At 54.1% G+C, this 26171-nt stretch overlaps 2 protein-coding genes across 3 annotated transcripts; both read right to left on the bottom strand.

The window, feature by feature from the left end:
* Nucleotides 1-5347: 5347 nt before the first annotated feature.
* On the bottom strand, nucleotides 5348-9443 carry LOC100353880 (protein FAM24A). 2 transcript variants are annotated; one of them, XM_008250246.4, is made up of 3 exons: nucleotides 8416-9443; nucleotides 6582-6708; nucleotides 5348-5674 (listed from the first exon to the last, which is right to left on the bottom strand). In XM_008250246.4, the coding sequence occupies exons 2-3, from the start codon at nucleotides 6695-6697 to the stop codon at nucleotides 5503-5505; spliced, it is 288 nt and encodes a 95-aa protein (XP_008248468.2). In that variant the 5' UTR covers nucleotides 6698-6708; nucleotides 8416-9443; the 3' UTR covers nucleotides 5348-5502. The 2 variants fall into 2 exon arrangements, with proteins under 2 accessions (XP_008248468.2, XP_069914403.1); XM_070058302.1 differs by lacking the exon at nucleotides 8416-9443 and adding an exon at nucleotides 8206-8220.
* A 371-nt stretch (nucleotides 9444-9814) lies between these two features.
* LOC100353634 (ATPase PAAT) lies at nucleotides 9815-26120 on the bottom strand. Its single transcript, XM_051837329.2, has 6 exons — nucleotides 25677-26120; nucleotides 24428-24631; nucleotides 23226-23295; nucleotides 21909-22115; nucleotides 17904-18286; nucleotides 9815-10889 (listed from the first exon to the last, which is right to left on the bottom strand). Exons 1-6 carry the CDS (start codon nucleotides 25838-25840, stop codon nucleotides 10655-10657), a joined length of 1263 nt encoding a protein of 420 aa, XP_051693289.2. The 5' UTR covers nucleotides 25841-26120; the 3' UTR covers nucleotides 9815-10654.
* Nucleotides 26121-26171: the final 51 nt, after the last annotated feature.

Here is a 26171-nt window from a genome sequence, read left to right on the forward strand (position 1 = left end):
GGCGCCCAGCCCAGCCCACTGAAGCCCGGCCAGACCTACTGAATGCCCGCACGCGCGCAGCCCTTCCCACCACAAACACCCGCGCACGGCCCTACCCACTGCGAACGCCTGCGCAGCCCGACCCACTGAACACCCCTTTGCAGGCTGACTCCCCTCACTTAGCGCGCACTACATTTCCTCCATGGCTTGAGGGCTCATTTATTATTGTTTGGGTTTTGCCATAGAAATAATGTGTTACGAGCCAGAATCCTACTCATACAAATAATAAAGTCAGGGATCACAGAACTTCTTTATACCGGAATCATTTCCACCTAATACATTGCTGTAAAGAGTTTTATTTCCTTGTGGCTTATCCTTAAAAACCTAACAAGCGCCACGCATTCCAGCCGGAGGCTCGGATCAGGAGGAGAAAACGACTCAAAGGAGCCAAGGTAGAGTCGTCCCTTGAGCAAGCTGACCCTCCGCTCTGGAATTTACGTTCCCTACTTTCTGAAAAGAAGCGAGATCAGGGCTGTGCTGTGGGGTAGAGCCGCTGCCTGCAGTGCCTCAGCCCGTAGGGGCGCCGGCTCTTGTCCTCGCTGCCCCACTTCTGGCCCAGCTCCCTGACAGCTCCCAGTCTGCTTCTGGAAGGAATGAGGCATTTCTTCTACAGACGTAAGGCTGGCTGTGTCTTTGGAAACCACTGATCTCGAAGCGGGTTGACCTTCAAGAGGAGCCGCTGCGCTGCGCTGTGCTGCGTTCAGGTTGTTTAGCAGCCAGAGGAGGAACGTGAAGTGTGTGTCTGTGTCTGGGACATTCTGAACCCATCATGAATACATCCTCCTTCCCCTTTTAGGTTCTAACCTCGACTCCCCGGACCCCTGCAGTTTTTTACATCCTAATTAACAAAAGCTAACTGCTGATGTTGTCATTAATCAGAAGGTTGGCTCAACAGATCAATGGGGATTGCTTAAGAATTCCAGGGGCTGGACCTCTATCTGTGGCGCCAGCATCCCATGGGAGCAAGCACCGGTTCGATTCCTGGCTGCTCCACTTCCAATACAGCTTCCTACCGATGTGCGTGGGAGGGCCGTGGAAGATGGCCCAAGTCTGCGGGCCCCTGCACCCACGTGGAAGACCCAGATGAAGCTCCTGGCTCCTGGCTTTGGCCTGCAACCCCATCCTGGTGTCCCACGTGGGTGCAGGGGCCCAAGCGCTTGGCCGTCTGCTGCTGCTTTCCCAGGCGCGTTGTCAGGGAGCTGGATCGGAAGCAGAGCAATCAGAATTCAGATCACTGCCCCGATATGAGGTGCTAGCAACTCAGGTTGTGGCTCAACCCACTGTACCCCAGTGCCAGCCCAACAGCCAGACTTATGTGAAAGGAGCCTCCACCTGTTGGCATCAAGAGGAGTACGGACACTACCCCTGAGAACCTGCTTGACGAATCAGCTGAACCGTCATCTTCCCTAGCCTCTCCCAGTCCCCTCTTCTCCTTTTAAAAACCCTCCTGCCAGCTCGCAAATTGGGAAAAGTACTTTTGAGACTGGAAGTGTCTGCTTCTCTCCAAGTTTGCTGGCCTTTCAAATGCACCTGTTTCCTTGCATCCGCTCTTCCCTCTGGGGAACCTGCTGTCCAGTGGTGAACAGCCCTGGCTTAATTTTAATGGCATCAATTTCACTTAACATGATGGCTCCCGATTCTATCTGTTTTGCTGAAAGTGACAGGATTTCATTCTTTTCTATGGATGCATAATATCCCCCTGTGTATGTACCACATTTCCTTTATCCATTCATCTGGTTGTGTACAGTTATCTAATTGATTCCGTATCTCGGCTGTTGTGAACGGTGCTGGAATAAACATGGTGGAGCAGGTGTCTCTCTGATACAATTTCATGTCTCGTGAATGTACTCGAAGTGATGACCAGAGGCTGGGAGGGGCAGGAGGGTGAGAAGGAATCTGGATAATGGATCAAAGGAGTAAGGTCCTAGTTCTACACAGCTTTGTGGGGTGACAGTAGTTCACAATAACCTGTTTTATGAGCAGATAGAAAAAAGGGTGTCAAGGCTGCAGTCGTAAAGCAAGGTCAAGGAAGGGGAGGTGTTGATGACCCTGGTTTGATCAGGACACATTGTATATATATGTGTATATATGTATATATGTGTATATATGTATATACAATTGTATATATGTATTGAAATGTAGCACTGCAACCCAGAAATATGCTGGGAAAGGTTTTTGAAAAAAGTTTTTTAGATTTACTTTTATTTGCTAGCCACAAGAACCAGGGCTGGGACAGACCAAAGCCAGGAGCCAGGAGCCTCTTCTGGGTCTCCCTTGTGGGTGCAGTGGCCCAAGCACTTCCCAGGCCGTTAGCAGGGAGCTGGATCAGAAGTGGGGCAGCCGGGACTTGACCCGGTGTTCAGATGGGATGCCAGCGTCACAGGCGACGGCTTTACCTGCTACACCACGCCAGTCCAGGTAAAAAAAAAAAATTAATGTTATAAGACAGGTGTTTTTAAAACACACACATACAAAATGTTCAAGAGGAAATTCAAGCCGGCACTGCAGCTCACTAGGCTAATCCTCTGCCTTGCGGCGCTGGCACACCGGGTTCTAGTCCTGGTCAGGGTGCCGGATTCTGTCCCAGTTGCCCCTCTTCCAGGCCAGCTCTCTGCTATGGCCTGGTAGTGCAGTGGAGGATGGCCCAAGTGCTTGGGCCTTGCACCCGCATAGGAGACCAGGATAAGTACCTGGCTCCTGCCTTCGGATCAGTGCGGTGCACCGGCCGTGGCGGCCATTGGAGGGTGAACCAACGGCAAAGAGAAGACCTTTCTCTCTGTCTCTCTCTCTCACTGTCCACTCTGTCAAAAAAAAAAAAAAAAAAAAAAGGAAATTCAAGTAGAAAATAGCTATTTCATGATGTAAGAACACATGATAGAATATCAGGTTTAAGGCTTTCTAACAAAGCTTTTATCAGCCTAAATAAGATTTCACTTTTAAAGTGTTTTGTTTTCACAAAACATACATGAGATTAATTTTATTTCCGTCAGTCAGTGATAAAGGTCACACTTTAAGCATAATATACGTTGATAATTTACCATGAGCTATGTGGCTTTTGGTTTGGAATGTACTGTTCTTATTATTGAAACCAATACCTAACTATTTCCTTGTATTATAGGCAAATTATTACCAGGTAACTGACTTAGAAGTGATGTACTTTAGTGCCTAAAGTAGTAATAACATAAACCAGGATCCCACTCAAGAATTTGTTCTAAAATGGAGCAATGCAAGCTTTCTTAAGACAGGACAATCTTGCTTATTTTAAGGTTTATTTATTTATTTGGAAGTCAGAGTTACACAGAGGAAGAGACAGAGAGAGATCTTCCATCTGCTAGTTCAAACCCCAGATGGTCACAATGGCCAGGGCTGAGCCAGGCCAAAGCCAGGAGCCAGGAGCTTCATCCGGTCTCCCACAAGGGTAGCAGGGCCTCAAGCACTGGGGCCACCCTGTGCTGATTTCCCCAGGTTCATCAGCAGGGAGCTGGATCAGAAGTGGGGCATCAGGGACTCGAACTGGTGCTCACATGGGATGCGAGTGCCGCAGCCGTGGCTTAACCTGCTATGCCACAGCACTGACCCCTAAATAAATCTTTTTTAAAAATAAAGTTCACTGCAGAGGAGCAGTGGCGAGTAGGCCAGGTATTAGCTGAGGATTGCAGTCGAGGAGAAAAACCTGAGGCCCACTGATGCCGGCTTAGGGGCTTTTCCAGCACTAGTGATTTATTCCTTCCTGGGGATTTCGGGAGCCTCCTTATGGCCGGGGGCCCAGGGAACTTCTCGGTTCAGTTGTAACAATGTCGAGGAGGTGATGCCGAGTGTCCTGCAAGGAGCTTCTTCCGAGTCTCCCATGCGGGTCCAGGGTCCCAAGGACTTTGGCCATCTTCCACTGCTTTCCCAGGCCACAAGAGAGCTAGATTGGAAGAGGAGCAAGTGGGATTCGAACCAGCGCCCATATGGGATGCCGGCACTGCAGGCAGAGGATTAACCTACTGCACCACCGTGCTGGCCCCCCAAAGATTTTTTAGAGAAACTAAGTCTTCAGTTAAGATTAACATGGGCTAAGCCTTTGCATCTGTTCTTTTACAAGACAGCAACCTTCTCTGAAGCTGAATTTGAGCCTGCATTAAATTAGGAAACCAACTCCAGTACTTTCATTGTGGTCTTGCTATCATTGATGTGTGAGTATACTGGGGCAGTTTAAACCCATCTGCTTTTAGGAAAAACGGAAAGAGCCAGAGCCTTCTCACAGCCTCCACTCCTGAGAGGCATGGGGACCTCCGGTTTTTATGCAGATCCAAGTTTCATATCCACCCGGGCAGATAAGATCCTGGCCATGTGCAGGGAGACGTGTCCGCTCCAGCCACCCAGGCGCGAACTTCCATGAGAACCTAGCAGCCAGGAGACTGGACTGTGACCAACAATCCCCAACAGCCGGTCTGTGTCCCTGACCCCTTCCAGGAGGGTCTGCAGCCGGGCCCAGCTAAAGCTTGGCACGGGGACCCCCAGCAGCTGGCCCACGCAGGCCCTGGGAAATTGTTCGCAGGACTGAGCCTTTGCCTGGACAGTGACGACGCTGACTCCTTAGGCCTCCACAGTCCTCCAAGAATGGAAGCCATTCGAGTCCCAGGACTGCAGGGTTGGGGAGGCAGGGGTGGCACAGGCACTCTGGGTCCAGCCGGGTCACTCAGGCATCCCGCCAGGTGCTCACCTGAGCGGGAGGGGGAGGAGTCCACTGTCCCTGCTGACCAGTGTGTGCTCCGAGAGGCTCCGCGGAAGGAGCCAGGACACAGGGGGCTGCAGAGCAGAAGCACTGCCCCCGCTGTGGTCAAGGGAGCCTGGGCTTTCGCCTTGGGCTGGAGGTCCCCGGGACACTGCAGACACGAGTGGCCAGGTCAGCACAGGTCACGTCAGGGCGAAGGCAGGCGTGACCAGGAGGGATCGCAGGTCTTCTGAGTTCTCTTGAGGACGCTGAGCTCAGCCCCATCAGGACCAGGGCAGACCATTTTCACCAGAGATGTCCTGCCTGCCTGACCTCCGTCTCGCCCAACCCATGGCGCCCCCTTCAGGACAACGCAGCACTGTCTGCAGGGAGGAGCTGGGTGGGGCGCAGGAGCCCGGCGCTCCACCCCAGCCTGGCACAGTTGGCCAGGGCTCAGACTGCAAACGCCCCAAGACCAACAGGGACTGTCTTCGCGGGCTCTCCTTCTTCCTGGCAGCGTAATGGCCCCAACACCTTGCTCCAGGTCCTCATGGGTAACGCGTACTCTTGAACAGGGATGTTGACAGCGAATGCGACACTAGACACAGGTTCTCTTTAATACCATACATTTACTCAAAAGCACATAAAATAACATTGTACAGAAATCGTGTAATGTAAATACTACAGAACCTGATTGGATAGTAGGACATTCTAATAAGAGGGAAATACTGCTCATGAAGATTTTAGTGCCCACATTTCCCGAGTCAGAGTCCCTCGTTGGTTGCACACGAGCAAGGTGGCAGGGGATCGAAATCTGTATACATGCTACTGTTGTCACAGCATGGGAAGGCACGACAGGAATCCGTGGGGTTGGTTTTTCCTGGGAAGACCTTGGTTGAATGCTTGGTTCCACAAACAGCAGGTTCCTTTGCAGCTCTAGGGAAACGACAAACACAAAGTCGGGGTCAGAATTTTTCTTTCCTCCCAGCCTCTCTGACAATTCTCAGGGTGGCAGGGAATTCAGGGCTTCAGCCCGCCAAGCAGGCGCCACCAGCCCTAGGTTAAAGCTCTCTGCCTCTGTGCCAAGTTCCCTCGGTCCCCTCCCCTCCTACGATGCTGTGCAGGTAAACTCAGGTTCCGAAAGCAAGGGAGAGCGGGTTGCCAGCCAGGGGCAGCCCGCTGTGCGAGCAGGGATGAGGGGAAGGTGCTGCAGACGGCTCTGCCCGGGCTCCGGGGTTCACCACCCGGCTCCCTGCAGCGGGACACGGCTGCTCCGACAACCAACGTCGCCCACGCCTGCAAGCTCCTCTCCCCTAACGCTGGACATCTCTCAGCTGACCTACCGCCTCTCCGGCTGTCCTCTATAGGACGTCTGTCCTTACGGGCCCACCTCACCGTCCCCAGGAACGCTGGCCGTGAGCAAGGAACGCCCTGGGAGCTCCCAGCTGGGGCGAGAGGTCAGTTCGCCCACCCCCTGCGTGAACAGGCAGCAGAGGCTCACGCCCACAGCATCCCCCAGGGAGGGTTCAGGCTCCAGCGCCCAGGACGGGGGAGGCTCGGCCACGGCCCGAGTTCATCACCTGACAGAGACCCAGTGAGGTCCGGTGACAGCAAAGCAGCGCTGATGCACTGCCCCCGGCGGGGGACACTCTGTGGTCGAGCTCAGGCGCCCAAGTCAGGGGGGAGGCAGCCCGAGACCCCACCCGCCCTGCGTTGGCCTCTCCCGACTGCTCTTGTGAGCTCAGCCAGGGGGAGGTCACAGCTGCAAGCAGCGACCCTGGCCAAGCAGCGAGCCCAGGGCCCCCGTGAGGGGGCGCTGTCCACTCCCACCCATGTGACTCACTTCAGCGCGTCGGACACTTTGATGTAAAGGCCGATGACAACCCCTATCAGCACCACGGCGGCCAGCAGCAGGCTGCTGCCAATGCCGATCATCACCTTGGTCTTGAGGTCAAACATCTTTTCCCGACCTGGCAGAGAGAGGCAGGCAACAGTGAACGCAGCCGCCCTGTCGCGCAGCCACAAGCAGCCCAGGGTGCGTCCCAAGGGTCCCACAGAGCCTTCCTTCCCTGTGTAGACCGTGACTCTGCCTCCCAGGGGCGGGTAAAGGGGTTCATTTGTGGATGACAAGGGATGGCAATGTGGGTGCAGGAAGGAGGAAGCAGTGGCACAGACACGGGGAAAACCTTCACCTTCCACGGGCAGTGGCGTGCGGGGCAGTGGCGCGCACCCCAAGTATCAAATGGGCTTGCGTTTATTTCCTGATAGGAATAGAAATCACTCGTCACCTAATTGGGAATTGGCAGGAGGCAGCACTGTGGGCTAAGCTGGCACCACGAGGTCAGAATACCCTGAGTGCCCGTTCACGGCTCTGCTGCCCACCCGGCTCCCCGCTAACGAGCCTGGGAAAGCAGAAGATGGCTCACGTGCTCGGGCCCCGACAGGTAACGTGGGAGACCCGGATGGAGGTCGGGCTTTAGTCTGCCCCAGCACTGGCCATTGCAGCCATTTGGGGAATGAGCCGAAATTGGAAGATCTCTGTCACGCTGCCTTTCAAGTAAATACATCTTAAGGAAAATACTTAATGAGCCTATGGGGGCTGGTGCCTTGGTGTAGTAGGTTAAGCCTCTGTCTGTAGTGCCAGCACCCATGTGGGAGCCGGTTCCAGTCCAGGCTGCTCCAATTCCCATCCAGCTCCTTGCTAATGGCCTGGGAAAGCAGTGGAAGATGGGCCAAGTGCTCGGGCCCCTGCACCCGCGTGGGAGACCCAGAAGAAGCTCCTGGCTCCTGATCAGCCCAGCTCTGGCCACTGCGGCCATTTGCGGAGTAAACCAGTGGATGGAAGGCCCCCCCACCCCCAAATCTGCCTCTCAAATAAACAAATGTTTTTTTTTTTTAAATGAGACTAAGGAACTTCATTTTTTCCCCCAAAATGTTAAGAACACTGGGAATACGCAGACCTTTTCTAACTGACTTGCGTTTGGGGAAAGCAGGTTATCAGTCTCCCGCTGACAGCCGGGTCCTGCCAGCGCCGGCTCTAGGGAGAATCCACCAGCGTCCAGCCACACCTGATCCAGGCTCAGCCGGGAATGGCCTTCGCAGACCACAGCCCAGCCCCGAGGAGCCTCTTGTCCCTCATTCCGACTTTCTAGTAGCCCACAAGTCTCCTTGCTATGTGCTTCCTCCTAACAAAATCCTCCAGGAAATCCGAATCGCGTGGAATCAGCAGTTTCCTTAGTTGAACAGTGAGCTAGGAGAGCACAGACAATCCGCCCTCTAAGCATGTTTACTAAGGTCAGCCCTCCAGAGCTGGACTGAGACCATTTCACTAAAAAAAACCCAACAAAATAAGAACAAGTACCCCCCACCCCCCCAAGCCCCCACCCCATGGACGCACCTTCAGGAGACAGGAGATTCTATCAGGAAAGAATAAGTCCCCCCCCCCAGCCCCCACCCCATGGACGCACCTTCAGGAGACGGGAGATTCTCCCCCCCCCCGAAGCCCCCACCCCATGGACGCACCTTCAGGAGACGGGAGATTCTCCCCCCCGAAGCCCCCACCCCATGGACGCACCTTCAGGAGACGGGAGATTTCCCCCCCCCGAGCCCCCACCCCATGGACGCACCTTCAGGAGACGGGAGATTCCCCTCCCCCAGCCCCCACCCCATGGACGCACCTTCAGGAGACGGGAGATTCTATCAGGAACTTCTGAGCCCTGCACTTTGAGAGAGGAGGCGCTAGCAGTCCCGCTGGGAAGAAGTGGGATCCAGAGTCGAGGCGCTGGCTTCTGGGAGCGCGGTCTCGTGCCACCCCCGCAGGGCGCACTCACTCGCCTTCCATGCTGCAGGCTGTGTGACGTCAGCTCTCCTGCCGCCTGCCTCACAGAGTTCTGAATTCTCCTCTGTGCCCAAGTCTCTTAGCTCCCACGGAACAGAAACAGCGCATCCAATCGCCTAATTCTACATCTCTGCCTTCTCGGCTCTCATTTCCTCCAGTAATTTTCGGGGTCTGACTGCTAATCCAAAACTGGTGTAAGAGTTCAATTTAAAAGACACAGAAATGTGGGGATGCTACAAATTAAAAGTTAAATATTATAGAAGGTGGGGTAGCTTTTTATGTTAGTTACACAATGAACATGGAGCCATTAATTAGGATCCAAGCACACACTCAGTGACCACGGAAGATGTTCATACTTTACAGTTAAAAGGGTTACAAAAACAAAAGGCGACTAGGATACCTGTTCTACTTAGGTCTGTATGATTTTACGGGACTTAAAATCCAGCCAATGAATGGAGTACGTCCCAGCTGGTATTTACAGTGAAGTTAAAACAGGAGACTCCAGGTGCAGAGAAGGTGGTGTAGACGCCTTTCGTCTGCTCCCCGCTGCTGAGTGTAAATATAATCCCCAGAAATAACCCAGAAGTCTAAGGAGAGCTCTGTTCACAAATGAACTCTACAGGCTAGTTCTCCTGTTAAAGAACTAGATTCACCAAAATATCAAGAATACAAAGTGTCCTTTTTCATAAAAATGAACATCTTAAGTTAGATGAGAGACAGGTGTTTCTGGGAACGGTTAAGACGCTGCCTGGGAAGCCTGCCCCCACCGGAGTGCCTGGGCTGGAGCTCTGGCTCCACTCTGACTCCAGCCTCGAGTGCCCACCTGCAAGGCAGCAGCTAATGGCTCAAGCACCTGGATCCTGCCACGCACGGGGTGACCCGCACTGAGCTGTGGACCCTGGATCCTGCCATGCACGGGTGACCACACTGAGCTGTGGACCCTGGATCCTGCCACGCACGGGGTGACCGCACTGAGCTGTGGACCCTGGATCCTGCCACGCACGGGGTGACCCGCACTGAGCTGTGGACCCTGGATCTTGCCACGCACGGGGTGACCCACACTGAGCTGTGGACCCTTGGCTTTAGCCTGGCCCAGCTCTAGCTATTGTGGGCATTTGGGGAGTGAATCAGCAAAAAGGGAGACCCCCCTCTCTCTATCTCTGTGTGTCTCTATGCCTTTCAAATAAATAAAAAATAAAAACTTAAAAAAAGAAAAAATACCTACTTCAGACAAGTAGTTTCCAGAGTACATGTTTTTATTTATAGATGCAAAATACATGACCCTTCGACACACACGGCAGCTGTAAGCTCTGCACGTGAACCCTGACAGGGAACCCTGATCTCCCGACTCACAGCCTCTGTCCCTCAGCGGAGGGCTCCAGCCTGCCAGGCGCTGAACCAGCCCAGAAAGGGACAGGGGAACCCGCCGGCTCAGAAAGGGGTATTTAGTAAACACACGTCCAAAGCTACAATCCTAACAAGGAACAGGCCAGTGCGACTTTCACTTTCCTGCTACTCCAATGTCACATGAGGGCCTCCATAGACACTAATTTCACACAAGCAAAACATCTCATTTTTTAAATGCAAAGAGCAATATAAGAAGTTAATGTCTGAAATGAAGGGTTCCAGGTCCAGGTACTCAATTTTCCAAGAACAATCAAATGGGAAAAAAAATACTGACAGCCACTCTTAAGTATTCTTTTCATACTCTCAAAATCTAAAATAAAGTCTTCGTATAAATTAAAATAGTACTTCAATCAAACATACAATACAAACTAAAGTTTTGCATCGGCAGTCTTGTAGACACTTTGAACACTTAAACATCAGAGGCATGTATAAATTTCTGTAAGAGTGAGAAATACCGCACACAAACCTCCTTCATGACCGCATCGTGTGAACTCCTAGTGTACACAACTGGATTTGCAGTGACGGGCGCGGCGCAGATGGACACTGAGGTCACGTTAGGCAAGACGGCGATCCTTCAGAGGACTCTGAACACCTGCTTCTCAGGGCGCTGGGTCTGGCTTTGCAATAAATACGCAATAAATACCCCCGGGACACGGCGTGTAGGACAGCGCTCATCGCTCTCCATTGGAAAGTCTCTCCCCAGAGTCGCAGCGCGGCAGAGGCAGCCCCGCGGGCGGGGCGCTGGGGTTCTGCAGCAGGTCCACCACCACGGCCAGCTGGCGGTCCACGTGCTCCTGCAGTCTGCGCACCCGCTCATCAATGTAGTCCATGAGTTTCTTTTCCATCAGCTCCATGTTTTTGGAAAGAATCTTCTCCAAGTAGGAGCAAACAGGCTGTGTTTCCATTCTAAAAATAAAATGAAAAAAATCAATTTTCCCTAAAAGTGTGTGAAAAACCCGAGGCCATATGGACAAGCAGTCAACACACACGGCTGAGATGTGCCTGCACAACTGTTCTGTCTCCGTGTGACACCTGTCCAGGTTCCATGATGCACGCACAATATGTAATCATAGTCTTGAATGCCCAACACATTCTGATTTGTTTAATTCTTTAAATAGTTACGAAGTACAAAACCGAAGATGAACCCTTAAAATGCTTGCAGGCGGGTCAGGGTTGTGGCACAGTGGGTAAGCCACTGCCTGCCAAGTGGGCATCCCATACGGGCCCTGGTTCCTGTCCCGGCTGCTCCATTTCTGAGCCAACTCCCTGATAATGCACCCTGGGAAAGCAGTGGAAGATGGCCCACACGCTTGGGCCCTACCCCTCAGGTGGGAGATTCAGAAGAAGCTCCTGGATCCTCCCTGGGCCTGGACCAGCCCTGGCTGTTGTGGCCACTTGGGGAGTGAACCAGCAGATGCAGGATCTCGCTCTTTCTCTCCAATTCTACCTTTCAAAGAAAAGAAAAAGCAACCTCAGCATACCGCTTTTTAAGAATTCCTTTTTTTGGGGGGGGGGCAGGCAGAGTTAAGACAGTGAGAGAGACAGAGACAGAGAGAGAGAGAGAGAGTTGTAGACAGTGAGAGAGAGACAGAGAGAAAGGTCTTCCTTCCGTTGGTTCACTCCCCAAATGGCCACCACGGCCAGCGCTGTGTCGATCCCAAGCCAGGATCCAGGTGCTTCCTCCCGGTCTCCCATGCGGGTGCAGGGCCCAAGCACTCGGGCCATCCTCCACTGCCCTCCCGGGCCACAGCAGAGAGCTGGCCTGGAAGAGTAGCAACCGGGACTAGAACCTGGGGTGCTGGCGCTGCAGGCGGAGGATTAGCCTAGTGAGCCACGGCACCGGCCAAGAATTCCTTCTTAAGTCAAGAGCTTTGACCTCTGCACTGCCCAGCTCCCCTGGGACATCCACACTGCCAGCAGCACCATTCTTGGGCTCTGGGGTCATTATTAAGTAAAACAGACTGAACTGCCACACAAGCCAGGGCTGGCCTGGTGACTAACACGGTTACCGAGGGAGAGTGGGTAGGTGACGTGTGCACTCAGAGACGCCAGACAACAGGTTCATATTCCAGGCAGGACAGAGGGGGATGACCAGAGACCCCATCACACTACTCAGAATGGCGTGCAACAGAACACTTGTGAACTGTTTATTTCTGGAACGTTCCCGGCTGCATTCTCAGCCCATGGCTGACTGTGGGGAACTGAAGTGAAGCCAGGGAGGAGGGAGAGGCTACTGTGGTTCTAAGCCAGATGTTGCCGTGCAGGTTCAGGCAGCCTCCGTCAGCATCAAGCTACAGAACTCTCCTGCACCACAAGCTCTGCCTGTGCTCCGGCCTTACAGGCACCCCCCACCCGGCCCTCCGCAACCCTGGCAGCACTGGCTTCTTCCCCAGCTGGGGACGCTGCGTAAGTGCAGTCATGCGCATGCCGTCTTCTGCGAGCTTCTTCACTTGGCGTAGTCCCCTGAGCTGCTGCGGGCATCAGCTCACTGTTTTCTGGGCGAGGACTCCTTGGTGTGTGCTCTGCTTGTTTCACCGCTGGACAAATACGGGATGCGTTGTTTTTTTCCCACTTGCTGGCTATTCCAGGTAACGCTGCTATGAACCACCAGGCACAGCCTTCTGTGTGGACAGTCTCACGTCGTGAGCGTCCAGCAGGGCAGTGCGACTTCTGCCGTACGTGCTAAGTCTGCTTAGTTTTTTGCTGTTATTTTTTTTTTTGACAGGCAGAGTGGACAGTGAGAGAGACAGAGAGAAAGGTCTTCCTTTTTCCGTTGGTTCACCCCCCAATGCCCGCTGAGGCCGGCGCGCTGTGACCAGCGCATCATACTGATCCGAAGGCAGGAGCCAGGTCCCTCTCCTGGTCTCCCATGGGGTGCAGGGCCCAAGCACTTGCGCCATCCTCCACTGCACTCCCGGGCCACAGCAGAGAGCTGGCCTGGAAGAGGGGCAACCGGGACAGAATCCGGTGCCCCAACTGGGACTAGAACCTGGGGTGCCGGCGCCGCAAGGCAGAGGATTAGCCTATTGAGCCACGGCGCCGGCCCAGTCTGTTTAGTTTTTTAAGAAACCTGACAAGCTGTTTTCCGAAACTGCTGTGCGTTTAACAGCCTCGCCAGCAACGTCCGAGAGGTCCAGCCTCCCCGCACCTTCGCAGCGGCCAGTGCTCTCGTCATTCTTCCACCCCGAGGCTGTGGCGGGTGACGAGGACGCAGCTGTTTCCATCTGTCTGTTTTTCTGAATGTCTGTACCACAAGTCTGCAGTCACGTACTGGAATTGTTTTCTCACGTTATTCCAGTGACTTTCTAGCTCAAAATTTGCAGGCAAATTCTCCTTAAGAGAATATCAATTCCTAATATTTTCAAGTGTAGGCTATTACATCAGAAGTCCTAAAAACTCACAATATTATATATACTTCACAGTCAAGTTTTAAATCTTTCATACTGACAAAATTATTAGAAAAGTACACACAATTCTGATGGGGAAATGAGCAAGATCAAAAGTGGTTTTCTGGGGCCAGTGCTGTGGCTAACTTGGTTAATCCTCTGCCTGTGGTGCCACCATCCCATATAGGTACCAGTTCTAGTCCCGGTTGCTCCTCTTGCAGGCCAGCTCTCTGCTGTGGCCAGGGAGTGCAGTGGAGGATGGCCCAAGTGCTTGGGCCCTGCACCCCATGGGAGACCAGGAGAAGCACCTGGCTCCTTGCTTCGGATCAGCGCAGCGCCGGCGATAGCGGCCATTTGGGGCATGAACCAATGGAAGGAAGACCTTTCTCTGTCTCTCTCATTGTTTATAACTCTACCTCTCAAATAAAAAGAAAAAAAAAAAGAGTGGTTTTCTTTAGGAAACGATTCTACTAAAACAACATGGGAATAGAAGGAATCTCACGTGTTCAAAACAGATTAAACGCATGGCTATAATCCACACGGCCATTGAATACGCCCTGAACTACAGGATATAGAACCACCTCCCACCCACCTACGGAATCTTGAGCTGACACCCAACACAGTCAAGGGCTCCCATGAAATACACAGCCAGCTAATGAATTCACCTCTCTCTCTCCCTCTCCATTTGTAAACTTGAAACACTGGATGAAACAGTTGATAAAACTATTCTTTAGGGAATGGTGTTGCGAGTCAATGGATAAAGCCACTGCTTGAGATCCTTGCATTCCTCATCAGAGGCTGATTCCAGTTCCAGCCGGTCTGCTTCTGATTCACTTCCTGATAACGCTCCTGGGAAAGCAATGCAAGATGGCCCGGGTGTTTTTTCTTTTAAGATCTATTTATTTATTTGAAAGGCAGAGTTACAGAGAGGCAGAGGCAGAGAGGAGGGAGGGAGAGAGAGAGAAAGAAAGGTCTTCCATCTGTTGGTTTACTCCTGCAATGGTTACAATGGTTGGAGCTGTGCTGATCCGAAGCCAGGAGCCAGGAGCTTCTTCCAGGTTGCCCACACGGGTGCAGGGGCCCAAGGACGTGGGTCATCTGCTGCTGCTTTCCCAGGCCAGAGCAGAGAGCTGCCACAGCGCCTGGCCCAGTACTTGGGTCTCTGCTAGCTATGTGGGAGACCTGGATGGATCCTGGCTTCAGCCTGGCCCAGCCTTGACTGCGGCAGCCGTTTGGGGAGTGAACCAGTGGACGGAAGCTCTACGTCTCTTCCTCTCTCATTCTGCCTTTCAAATAAATATTTATTAACTGTTCTGGATTACGCAAGAGATGTGGGACTACTGACAAGACATTATAGGAGTAACAGACTTGGCTTGTTTCTCTCTGCTTCTGTTTCTTGCAGGTCAGTCCTGAGTCAGCCACTTGCACCTGCTCTTTCCTCTGCTCTCTTAGCCTCTACTACTGCGTCTGAGGGCTTACCCTCTCCTGTCTTCTGTGGCTTTGTTCCCACTTGTGGAGGAGCAGGTTTAGCTGGCGACCTTGCTGGTCTCTTCCTGGGGTCTTCCTTCACCACCCCGCTCTGCACCGATTCAGGTCCATCGCACAAACTTGCATGTGCTGTAATTTTATTTTCATTCAGTTCTACGTATTTGCATTGCCTTTGAGACCTCCTCTTTGAATATGCTGTTTAATTTATAAGGGTTTGGAAATTTTCTTTTGGTCTTTTGGTAATTGACTTCTAATTTGATTTTATGGTCAGAGGATATTCTATTTTGATTGTTTTTAATTGCAGGAGTTTGGATTTAAATTCTTTTTCATTTGTGGGGATTTGGTTTATAAGCGAGGGTGTGGCCCACACCAGCGGGCACTGGAGAAGGAGGCACATTCTGCTGTTGCTGCGTGTCCTGTGAATTTCACCCAGACACTGACGGCTGACGGCACTGTTCAGTTCTGAGTAGGCTGCTGAACTCCAACTGTGGAAATATCTACTCCTATTCGGTCTATCAGGGTTTGCTTTATGTATTTTGAAAGTCTGTTGTTTTGTGTCACCATACACTGCGGTGTGATGCGTCACTCTTGTGTTCACGGTGATGCTGGTGAGATCAATCTTTGCTGTCAACCGTGTGAAAGTACAGCCGTGCAACTGCGTCAAGTATCTGAACACTTGATAATAAGTAGCTATGCACTGTATTTTGTTATTTCTGTGTATTCATTTTACTCATTAAAATTTTTTTATTGTAGAACAGTATGCCGCATTACACTGCATCGGCCTCAAATATCCTGTGTTTACTGCATCTCTTGGTGCACCAAGAGGCCAGGTTGTGTGACTGACCTCTACCACCAGGCTGTGCAGCTGTGTTCAGGGTGTCAACAGCACCGTGCAGGTGTGTTCGGAGGTGCTCACACAGCGCCACAACGTCCTAGCGATGCGGATCTCGGGCTGTGGCTCCATCCCTCAGCGGTAAATAATCATAATCTTAGTTTTCATTCATGCCAGGATGCCTGTTTCATTCCAAAAGTATATCTTTGCTGGTACAGAATCTGTGACTGACAGTTTTTCTTTCAGGACTTAGAAAAGCTGTCCCTTCTTCCTGGGCTCCACTTGAGATGAAGCCAGCTTTAAGCGTCCCGTCTTTCTGGGAGGCCTGCTTAGTCTTCAGGGCTCAGCAGACTATCACGTGTTCTGCACAGATTTCTCTGGATCCACCCTGAGTAGAGTTCATTCCGCTTCGGGAACCCTTCGTCAGTTTTGGGAAAACGCCAACCGTTTTGCTGCTTTGAGTAGGTTTGCAGCCCCACACGCCGCCTCCTCCCCCTCCGATATTGCCCCAGAATTAAAGGCCTGCTGTCCTCCCCTGCAGAGGGTGACATCTGCCACTCAGAACCAAAGCACCACGTGCAGGAGAGCAGGGGTGGACGGTCAGCGTCCCGGCTCTGTCCACACCACTCCCACGTGCGTCAGGCGAGCAGGGGTGGACGGTCAGCTTCCCGGCTCTGTCCACACCACTCCCACGTGCGTCAGGCAAGTGGACGGTCAGCTTCCCGGCTCTGTCCACACCACTTCCACGTGATTCAGGCAAGTGGACGGTCAGCTTCCCGGCTCTGTCCACACCACTTCCACGTGATTCAGGCAAGTGGACGGTCAGCTTCCCGGCTCTGTCCACACCACTCCCACAGCGGAACCAGAGTGCGGCTGCCGTGCTCCGAGTTGGTGGAATAGCACCTCCCCATCCAGCGTACTGACCAGGGCACCACCGCCTTTTCCCACCCAGCAGGGAGGGCGGGCTCGCAGGCCTGTGCCACTGAGCAGGAGCTGTTGAAAGACTTGCTTCCTCAGGACTCCCTTTACTGCATCTCGTGCTAGAAGGAACGGGACTTGTTCAGCCGCTCACATTCTGTGCCCACTGCTTGTCCCAGGTTGCAGCGTCAACTCCTACTGTACACGGAAGGCCAAACACCACTCTGTTGTGCCTCAAATCCCATGATCTGTAAGCTGTCTGATTCTTCATTCCCCCTTTCAGAGTATTTGCAGGTTTGCTGTGTTTAGGGATTTTTACCACATAAGGAAGACCGCGAGGAACGGGATATGCCATGTTGGCTGCACCCAGAGGAGTCTTCAGCGGTTTTTAAAACCCAGTTAAGCTTTCCTTTTCTCCTTCTTTGTTGCCATCCTGTGTGACAACCACATCACTGCTGCCCACCCACCACCGAGAGTTACTGCTGTCTTCCCACGTCTGTGGCGAGAAGGAACGACCTGTTTTCAACAGATAACTAAATTTATAAAATTTTAACACTATGGAAGACTTAAAAATCCCAACAAATATAAGTACCTCACTTTACACATAAAAAAACTAAGCTAAAAGATGTATACAATAAGGCAAAATACACAAGCCAGGAGTGTGACTGGAGTCCTGAATTCTAGTACAGGGCAACGTTTTAACACGTTACATCAATGGAAAGTATGGGGAAAAACCAAAATACTTAGCTATTTTGCAATCAAGCCAAGACAGCCAAAAACTAAACTATCAGACCACAGTATAAGGGCCTATAAACTGTAATTAAGGGGTAGGGAACCTTTCTCTGCAGAGGGCCATTTGGGTATTTATAACATCACCTGCGGGTCATACAAAATTATCAACTTAAAAATTAGCTGACTGCAGATGTACTGAATTTCAGATACTGCCCAGGGCTGCCTTGGCAGGGCCAGGCCAAGTGATTTCACGGCTGTACACGGCCGTGGGCTGCGGATCCCCATCCCCCCTGTAAATAGTTATGAATGGAGGTTTTTGATGACTGCAACATCAGTCCAGGCCAGACAAGATTTACACGGAAATCCGGTAGAATGGCAGGGAGGTCAAATCAGGAGCGTGGACAGTCCCCTGGTCCCGCTCCCTGAGCTCGGACAGCACCTGCCGCTCTGAGGCCCCTCTGCTGTGAGGTGACGGAACACACACGCCGCGATTCTGGAGCGGTGCTTAGACACCAGCGTTCGCGTCCTTGGAGGCTCCACCTCCACACCTAAGAAAGGACTTACGCGAGTGGCGCTCGGCCCTCCCGGCGCTCGGCGGCTCCGGCCACGCGGACACGGCTGAGCTGGCCACACAGGGTCTGCAGGAAGGGCAGCACGCCGGGCTCGTCGCCTGCCTTCTCTGACACCGCAGTTCTCAGCTCACTTGCGAGGGCGGAGCAGGTCTGGGGCTCCGTTCTGCACCCGTCCAGGGCTGCCGCGTTTTCTCCACCGTGCACCTGTGCGCTTCCCGTGGTGTCACCGGGTGCCAGCACAGTCCCGACAGGCACAGGTGTGCATGCTGACTTGGCGGGGGCTCCCGCAGCCGCTGGGGACTGCAGCGCGCCCAGATGCTGGTACCCAGGGCTCCCCAGGACCGCCTGCAGCTGCTCCCCGACGGGAATCCGGTTCTGACAAGGCAAGGAGGAAAGGCGAGCAGTGAGACTTGTGCGGCTGCTCTGGGCGACTCCCCGGGGAGGCACTGCCCGCTTGACTGGCTCAGGAAGCCAGGCACACAGCAACAGTAATCCAGCACTCAGTGGGGGAGGCCAAGGCCAAAGGGACCCGGCCACGGCAATCGGCTTCTAAGGGACAGGGCGGGGACCGGCCCTCAGGCCACCCACCCCCACGGTCAGGGCTCTTTAATCCCTTCACTGCAGTGTCTTCTAAAAATATATCCCTGGGGCCAGTGCTGTGGCACAGTGGGTAAAGCTGCTGCCTGCAACGCCAGTATCCCATATGGGCGCCGGTTCTAGTCCCAGCTGCTCCAATTCCAAACCAGCTCTCTGCTATGGCCTGGGAAAGCAGTAGAAGATGGCTCAAGTCCTTGAGGCCCTGCACCCACATGGGAGATCTGGAAGAAGCTCTTGGCTCCTGGCTTCAGCCTGGCCAGTGTGGCCATTTGGGGAGTGAACCAGCAGATGGAAGATCCTTTCTCTCTCTTTCTCTCTCTCCCTCCCTCCCTCTGTGTCATTCTGTCTTTTAAATAAAAAATAAATCTTAAAAACAAATATAATACGGGGATGTAGATGGTGAGAAATGCATTAGGGACAGACAAGGACGGAAAGGGAGTAATGAGGGCCAAGGAAGTGGGGGCTGGGGAGACCCTAATGTCAAGAATCCTCCAGCTCCGTTCACTGCCCCACACGCTGGACACCTGAGAAATGTTAACCTGCTGTCAATTTAACTTGTTCTACTGAATCCAAGTTTTGAATAAATTTTAAAATGCCCCTGGGTAAGACAGATTATTTATTGTTAAACTTAACAATATTTGAACATCAGACAACTTTCTTTTTCCTCTAGGGGCTTTATTCAGTCATAATGGAAAGACTCATTTATTTCTCTCTGATACCTCAAACAACAACAAAAAATGTATGGTATGGCCGGCGCCGCGGCTCAATAGGCTAATCCTCCACCTAGTGGCGCCGGCACACCGGGTTCTAGTCCCAGTTGGGGAGCCGGATTCTGTCCCGGTTGCCCCTCTTCCAGGCCAGCTCTCTGCTGTGTCCCGGGAGTGCAGTGGAGGATGGCCCAAGTGCTTGGGCCCTGCACCCCATGGGAGACCAGGAGAAGCACCTGGCTTCTGCCATCGGGATCAGTGCGGTGCGCCGGCTGCAGCGCGCCAGCCGTGGCGGCCACTGGAGGGTGAGATAGTCTCTCTCTCACTATCCACTCTGCCTGTCCAAAAAAAAAAAAAAAAAAAAAAAAAAAAAGTATGGTAGAAAACTGACAAATGGATATAACAGGGAAAGGATGGGGAAACCCTCCCTTGTTCACTCCCCACATACCGGGAATGATGGAGGGGGGGGTCAAAGTCGGGAGCCAGGAACTCAATCCAGGCCTCCCACGAGGGCGGCACACTCAGCGACCCGGGTGGCCTCTGCCTCCCAGGGTCTGCATTACCGGGAAGACGGACGCAGCAGCCAGAGACCAGGGTGAAACCAGAGGCTCGACAGAGACACAGACTGCAAACCAGCGCCCTGAGCGCAGGTCGGCGCCCAGCCGTGCCCAGCCTCACTGCCAGGAAGCGCACACAGCAACAAACACACGCCCAACACCAGCTCCGCGGCCAGCTGGACACACGTGGGCACAGCCACTGAACGGGGCTCACGTCCTCACTGAGCAGGAAACTGTCCAGAGGAGATCTGATAATAAGGAACCCAGACACAGTGGGATCCTGGGGCCACGGAAATGCGGCAGAGCTGAGGTGGCCCAGGTCCCGGAGGTCAAAGTAAGGAGCCCAGGTTGGTTTTCAGTGAGAGGAAGTGGCCGGGGGCTTCACCCAGCACAAGGACGAAGGCCTGGGCCCTGTGGGGTCTTTCTGGCTGCCATGCAGAGGAAGCGTGGTGGGGCAGAGGCCCAGTGAGGACTCCCTGTGGTGCTGAGCAGAGACGAAGGTGGACCAGGAGGGAGGCACAGACCCCACCCCGGCTGAGACCCTCCCTCCTGTGGTTCCTGGGGTTCCAACCCCGCCCACACTCCAGTGCATCAACAAGGAAGTACTTATAAACCTCTCAATATTTACGCTCATTGTTTAAATTTTCACATAACCCTGTGATTTTTATAGTACTATTTAGGTTTTGTAGATGGGAATTCATCCTTTTAAAAGTAAGAATCAGTGGCCGGCGCCATGGCACCGTAGGTAAAACCACCTCCTGCAGAGCCAAAATCCCATATGGGCACAGGTTCGAGTCCCGGCTGCTCCGCTCTGATCCAGCTCCCGGCCAATGCACCTGGAAAAGCAGTGGAAGACGGCCCAGCGCTTGAGCCTCGCACCCTCGTGGGAGACCTGGAAGAAGCCCCTGGCTTCCGAGCGGCCCAGCTCCAAGACTGCAGCCATTTGGGGAATGAACCAGCAGATGGAAAATCTCTCTCTCTCTCTGTAGCTCTGCCTCTCAAATAATTAAATCTTAAACAAAACAAAAACAAAAAGGAGCATCACCCGCCCCAGGATGCAGACCAGTGCGTGCCAGCAGCAGCTGCAGCCCCCGTGTGGTCAGGAACCCTCCCCTCGTGCTCCCTTCCCCTGGTCCCTTTTCTTCCCCTGGAGGAAGGCAGTGTTCTCCACGGGGCCTCCCACCCCGTCAGTCTCCCCCCCTCCCAGTCCCTGCGGCCACGCCCCTCAAACCTCCCTTCCGGCCAGCAGGGCTCACTCCCACCCCACCCCGTGTTTCCAGATGCCTGAGAACCCTTGCAATGCCGTCTCATCACTCCTGAAAGTCAACGACCCACAACGAAGCTCCTCTCTCCAGGCGCCCCTCCCTCCAGAAATCAGTGGCGTGGCCGTCCTGCAAACCTCCCCGCACGGGACGGTCCTTAGCGGTCCAGGCCCAGTGGCTGTGCTGTCTGAGCCTCGCACAGCCCAGGTCAGTCCCTGACTCTCGTCTGGAGGAGGGCCCGTGGGGGTGCCCTTCTCGCAGTCCCACTGTCTTCTGATTCCACGGACACGTTCCGCGGAGCCGATCTCCAACCACAGGGAGACCTGCACACACCAGACAGCACTCAAGCTCTCACCACCTCGCTCCATCCTTTCTGCCTCCCCGCCACTTCTTCACTCAGAAATGACCTTGTACCCACGTCCTCGTCACACCCCCTTCCTCCCGCACGGGAGGCTCGAGCCCCATCTGCAGTGTCTGCTCCGCCTCCTGGCCCCTCCCTGCCTAATCCCACTCCTCTAATTCCGTCTCCTTAGTAGTCTTCCCAAGTCGTCCTCCTCCTTCCCCACGCACAAGCTCTGGACTGGAAAAGCCTTCCACCAGGAGACTGACTGGTCACTCTGGCCCCCTCCGAGGCCCTGCTCCACGAGAGGCTGCCTACGGAGCACAGCTGAGGCCAGCCACAGGAGCCCAGACTGCGAGGACTGCAGCCCGCACGTGGGGCAGGAGGGCGAGTCCCCAGATGTGGATTTATGCGAGCAAACGAGGGAAGCTCTTTCATCAGAGTCAAGACTTAAGGTGACGTCACGCGCTGCCTTGTTAAAGGCCCGGCTTGGGAATTTTTAACAGGTGCGGACAGAAATCCACCTGTACTCACCTGCTGCTGAAACCGAACCATATCCATCAGCTGCTGGGCACCCGGCGATAACTTGGAGCCCATGGACCGCATCATGGTTTGGACCTTGTCCAGGTCTATCCTGGACCCCAGAGCAGGAGAGCGTGTGGAGGAATTTGCCGGAACCGACCTCACGTGCACCACAACTCTACTGAGGAACACACACTGCTTCTCACCCAACGACAGCAACTGTCACAAAACAGAAGTTCAGGGACATCAATTCTATTAAACAATGTCCATTCAAGGTCATTTCTGTGTATTAAATATCAAACTCAGGAAAACAACTACAAGCTTGAAATATATTTTCATTTTACGTTTTCTCTAAAATAAGTCAGAACTCCCCATTTATTATGTGGTTCAGAAGAGTAATTTATATATAACTATCATTTTCAAGCTAAAAACAACGCATTAAATGTACAAAGAGTGTAAAGTTCGTCTGCTCACGGAACTGAAACAAACTAAGGCCAAGGAGAGACGTTAGCACACTGCAGCGTGCTACAATATTCTGCTTTCTAAGCTCACAGCCCTTCTCACCAGCAAATGAACAATTCTATTCGCTGAGTCGGCGTATTTTCTGTCTTGCTCCACTGCACCACAAGCAACATGATCAATTCTTACTGATCATGTGGGACTTCAGGGTTTATGGGAAACCATCTGTTTATTCAACGTCCCCATCATCTTTTGAAGCCCCTTCATCCTGCTGATTCCCGACAGCCAGTACAGGACCTGGCGTCACGGTGCGCCAGCGCTTGCTGCAGACACCACGTTCACTAAGCAGCCTGGGAGGCTTCCTAAGACAGTGTCTCAGGACGACTCATTCTCCGAGTCTGCTGCTTGCCTTCCGTACGAATGAGCCGTAAGTGATTAACCCTGCAGGAGGCAATGTGGAGGAAAACGAAGCAGTGATTTTCTTCAGCCCCTCGTTCACCGCCGAGATGAAGAGGTTTGCCCAAGGTTGCCGGCTCGGCAGCAGCAGGGTGGAGTCCATACCTGGTCTGATTTCAGGCACAGTACTCTGTCTACACGCACTAAAGTTCATTTCAGTGTCATTTTTTATAGTCAAGATTCCAATCCATGTCCCTTCAACGTCTGCGGTGTAGACACTGTAATCTCTGAAATTCTGGCTTATTTTTCTTGATATGAGGTAGCTAAACCCAAAATCTGGTTTTGTCATCACAGTCTTACACACAGAGATAAAGGACAGAGTTGGACTAAACGGTTTAAGAAAGTAACAGTAAATAAGTACTTCTTATCCAAAAACACTGGGAGTCAAATTAGTTAAAATATGTGTGGAGTTACCTTTATTTTACAAGCACGAGCTGATGATTCCAATTTTAAATATTTTTTGTAGAAAACAATTTCTTGTTCGCTAAAAACAAAATAGAATTAAAGTTGTTTTCACATTCATAGGTTACCATTTGTGGGCACTTACATTTAAAAATCAACAGTCTCCAGGCCATTACTTAAATCCTGAGATTCACTGTGCCTGGGAGGGGACAAAGGGCAGGCCCCACGCTAGTGACTGGATACTGACATTGGATCTGCCAATTAGCACTCTGTGAGAGAATGAAAGAATCCATATAAGACCACGCAGCATGCAGCATACAGCAAAGCTCCGTGAGTGGCCACTACTTCTCCCGGGAAACACGGGACGGCTCACATTTCGCGTGATATTCAGGAGAGATCATTACAGAATTCTCCTTCAGGGAGCAGAGAGAATATCAAACTGTGGATGAAGCAGGCTGCTGCACACGGGCGTGGGCACCACTTGTAATGGTTTTCCTTCCAAACAAATGTGTTCAGAGATCCAGACTAATCGCCAAACTCACTCCTGGAAAGCAAAGCAGGGCGAGCTGACCGAGCGGGCAGCGCACCAGGGACCGGCCAGGGCACTGCAGCAGGGACTCGGGCAGACTCTCACCTCTGCAGGACTCGTGTTTCAGGGACGCTGGGCTCACAGAAGTCAGAGCACCAGACAAGCGCAAGGAACCCCCTGCGCACCGTCCCCACCACGCCGAGCGCTCCTCGCTGAGACTCACTTCCCCACCCTTTTCGGAACACACCTGAGCCTTCCTCTTCCTCTCCCGCTGTCTTGGCTGCTCCCACTCTCGCTCTAAAACCACAGCAAACTGCGTCCTCAAGGAGGCCGACTCCCGAGGGCACCGTCTTCCTACTGCCTCTTGTACTGTCCCCTGGGCAAGTCCTGATTGAAGCGGGTCAGCCGGCAGCATCCCAAGGACGCCCGTGTCGGCCTCAAATCACCTCCTCTGTAGCTCCAAATGTCCACAGCCCTGAAAGCTGACTAAGCCCATCTCGACTGCCCTCCAGATGCCAGGGTCTACACTTCTGTGTGCACAGGGTCTACACGGCTGTGTGCACAGCGGCAGCTTCCCCTCCCCCCACCACGGGCCAGCACCAGCGGCAGGAGGATCTACACATTCCACAAAGGTCGAGGAAACTACACCACTCGCTCAGAATATTCCAGAAGCACGGGCACAAACCTGCCCCTCGGGACGGAACCGACGCTCTCGCCCCTGCTGGTTCCACAGTACTCCTGGCCCAGGTACACCTCCATGTTTCTCGCTGAGCTCACGACGCCGACGGCTGCCACGGCGTCCCCTCCCTCAGGGTCACACAGCAGGTACAGGAAGCAGGGGGCCTCGTCCTGGCTGCACTGGCTCCTCTCCAAACGCACCAGACCCTGGCTGAGGACAAAGTCGGGAAGCCCTGCTCAGCGCGGGCTCGGGGCACTGCTCCCACCGCCCACAGGCCGCGGGCATCTCTCAGGGAACTGCATTTTATCTGAGAGGTGGGTGGATAGAGGTAGACAGGTAGACAGGTAGACAGATAGATGGATGACAGATGATAGATGATATAGATAGGATGATGGAGATGACATAGACAGATGATGGATAGATAATAGATGATACAGATAGACGATAGAGATGACAGATGATGGATACGTAATAGATGATGATAGATGGATAGATAGAAGATAGAGATGATTGATAGGGATGATAGATGGATGATAGACAGATAGAAGGATGATACGCCGCTATAATCTCACGCCTGGTTCCCTCCCCAAACGCTGCGCCAGGCTGCAGCCAGAGCCTGGAGCTCCTTCTGGTCTCCCAGGTAGGAGGCGGGGAGCCCAGCACCTGAGCCCCCAGCCCTGAGCCCGCACCTGCGGCCCGGGGCGCGCATGCGCAGGAAGCTGCCCGGGCAGCCGGCGGGGACGCGGCCCCGGCTCCCAGTGGCGTCCGCGCCCCCTGGGCCGGCGTTCCTGCCCCCGCACTGCCCGGCCCGGGCCGCCGCGGGCTGCGGCCGCACCCACGGGACACGGAGGCCGCAGACGCCGGGTTCCCGGTCCTCCCCGGCCGTCCCCGGCCTCCGCACCTGACCCTCTGCTAACTCCGTCAGTTTCCGGGGCGCCCGCAGCGCGCACGGAGGCCGGCGGAGGACGCGGCCCGGGACGAACACGCGTCTCTCCGCCACGCAGGGCAGCGGCGCCCACGCCGGGCCTCCGGGACGCACCGCGGTCGCGCGGGGGCTCGTTCGCTGGCCTCGGGCTGGACGGGTGGGTCGAGCCCCGCGGGAACGCGGTGCGCGGCGACCAGGACCGGGGGAGGCCCCGGCGTCGCCCACGCCCGCCCGCACGCCCCGGGCCCGCACCCTCTGCCCTCGCGGCCGCCGGCTCCCCGCACGCCTCCCGCAGCAGCGCGGAGCCCCGGCCCCACCGCCGCAGCGCACCCCGGAGCCGGCGGCGCCAGCAGCTCCTCCCAGTCCGGGTCCCGGGCGTCCACGCCAGCCCGCAGGAGGACGAGGCTCTGGGTCAGGACTCCGCCGGCGGCATCCCAGGAGGCGGCCAGCGTCGGGCGGCGGCCCGGCTCCCCGGCCTCGCTGCCGGCGTCCATTCTGCCGCCGCTGGACCAGACTAACACCGGAACCTCTCTGCCAGGGCTGAGTTTCCGCCCGTGCAGCGAGGAGCGAGGAGACGGTGCGACTTCCGGCTTGTCCGGCTGCACGCCCGAAATCCGCCACTGGTCGCCCCTGGGGGAGTCCTGCAGGCCCCACAGACGCGCATGCGCAATCCCGCGGTGCTCAGGAACGGCCTCCAACGACAGGGCGCGAGATCAGGGCACGGGCATGCGCAATGGCAGCGCCCGGTCGCCCGAGCAGCCGGTGCGCAGGCGCGGTGCGCTGAGCGCGGAAACGGTTTGGCGTGGGGGAGTGGAGACAGCGGGG

This window comes from Oryctolagus cuniculus, chromosome 15, assembly GCF_964237555.1.
Source record: "Oryctolagus cuniculus chromosome 15, mOryCun1.1, whole genome shotgun sequence".
Lineage (NCBI taxonomy): Eukaryota > Metazoa > Chordata > Mammalia > Lagomorpha > Leporidae > Oryctolagus > Oryctolagus cuniculus.

What these genes read in the sequence shown, in the direction of transcription:
- LOC100353880 (XM_008250246.4), bottom strand. Translation starts at nt 6,697, where the DNA reads ATGTTTGACCTCAAGACCAAGGTGATGATCGGCATTGGCAGCAGCCTG. An exon ending in AAAGTGTCCGACGCGCTGAA is followed by an intron (nt 5,675 to 6,581) that starts GTGAGTCACATG and finishes TCGTTTCCCTAG; the next exon opens with AGCTGCAAAGGAACCTGCTG.
- LOC100353634 (XM_051837329.2), bottom strand. Translation starts at nt 25,840, where the DNA reads ATGGACGCCGGCAGCGAGGCCGGGGAGCCGGGCCGCCGCCCGACGCTG. An exon ending in GGTTCCGTCCCGAGGGGCAG is followed by an intron (nt 23,296 to 24,427) that starts GTTTGTGCCCGT and finishes TTTTGTTTTTAG; the next exon opens with CGAACAAGAAATTGTTTTCT. An exon ending in TGGTTCGGTTTCAGCAGCAG is followed by an intron (nt 18,287 to 21,908) that starts GTGAGTACAGGT and finishes TTGCCTTGTCAG; the next exon opens with AACCGGATTCCCGTCGGGGA.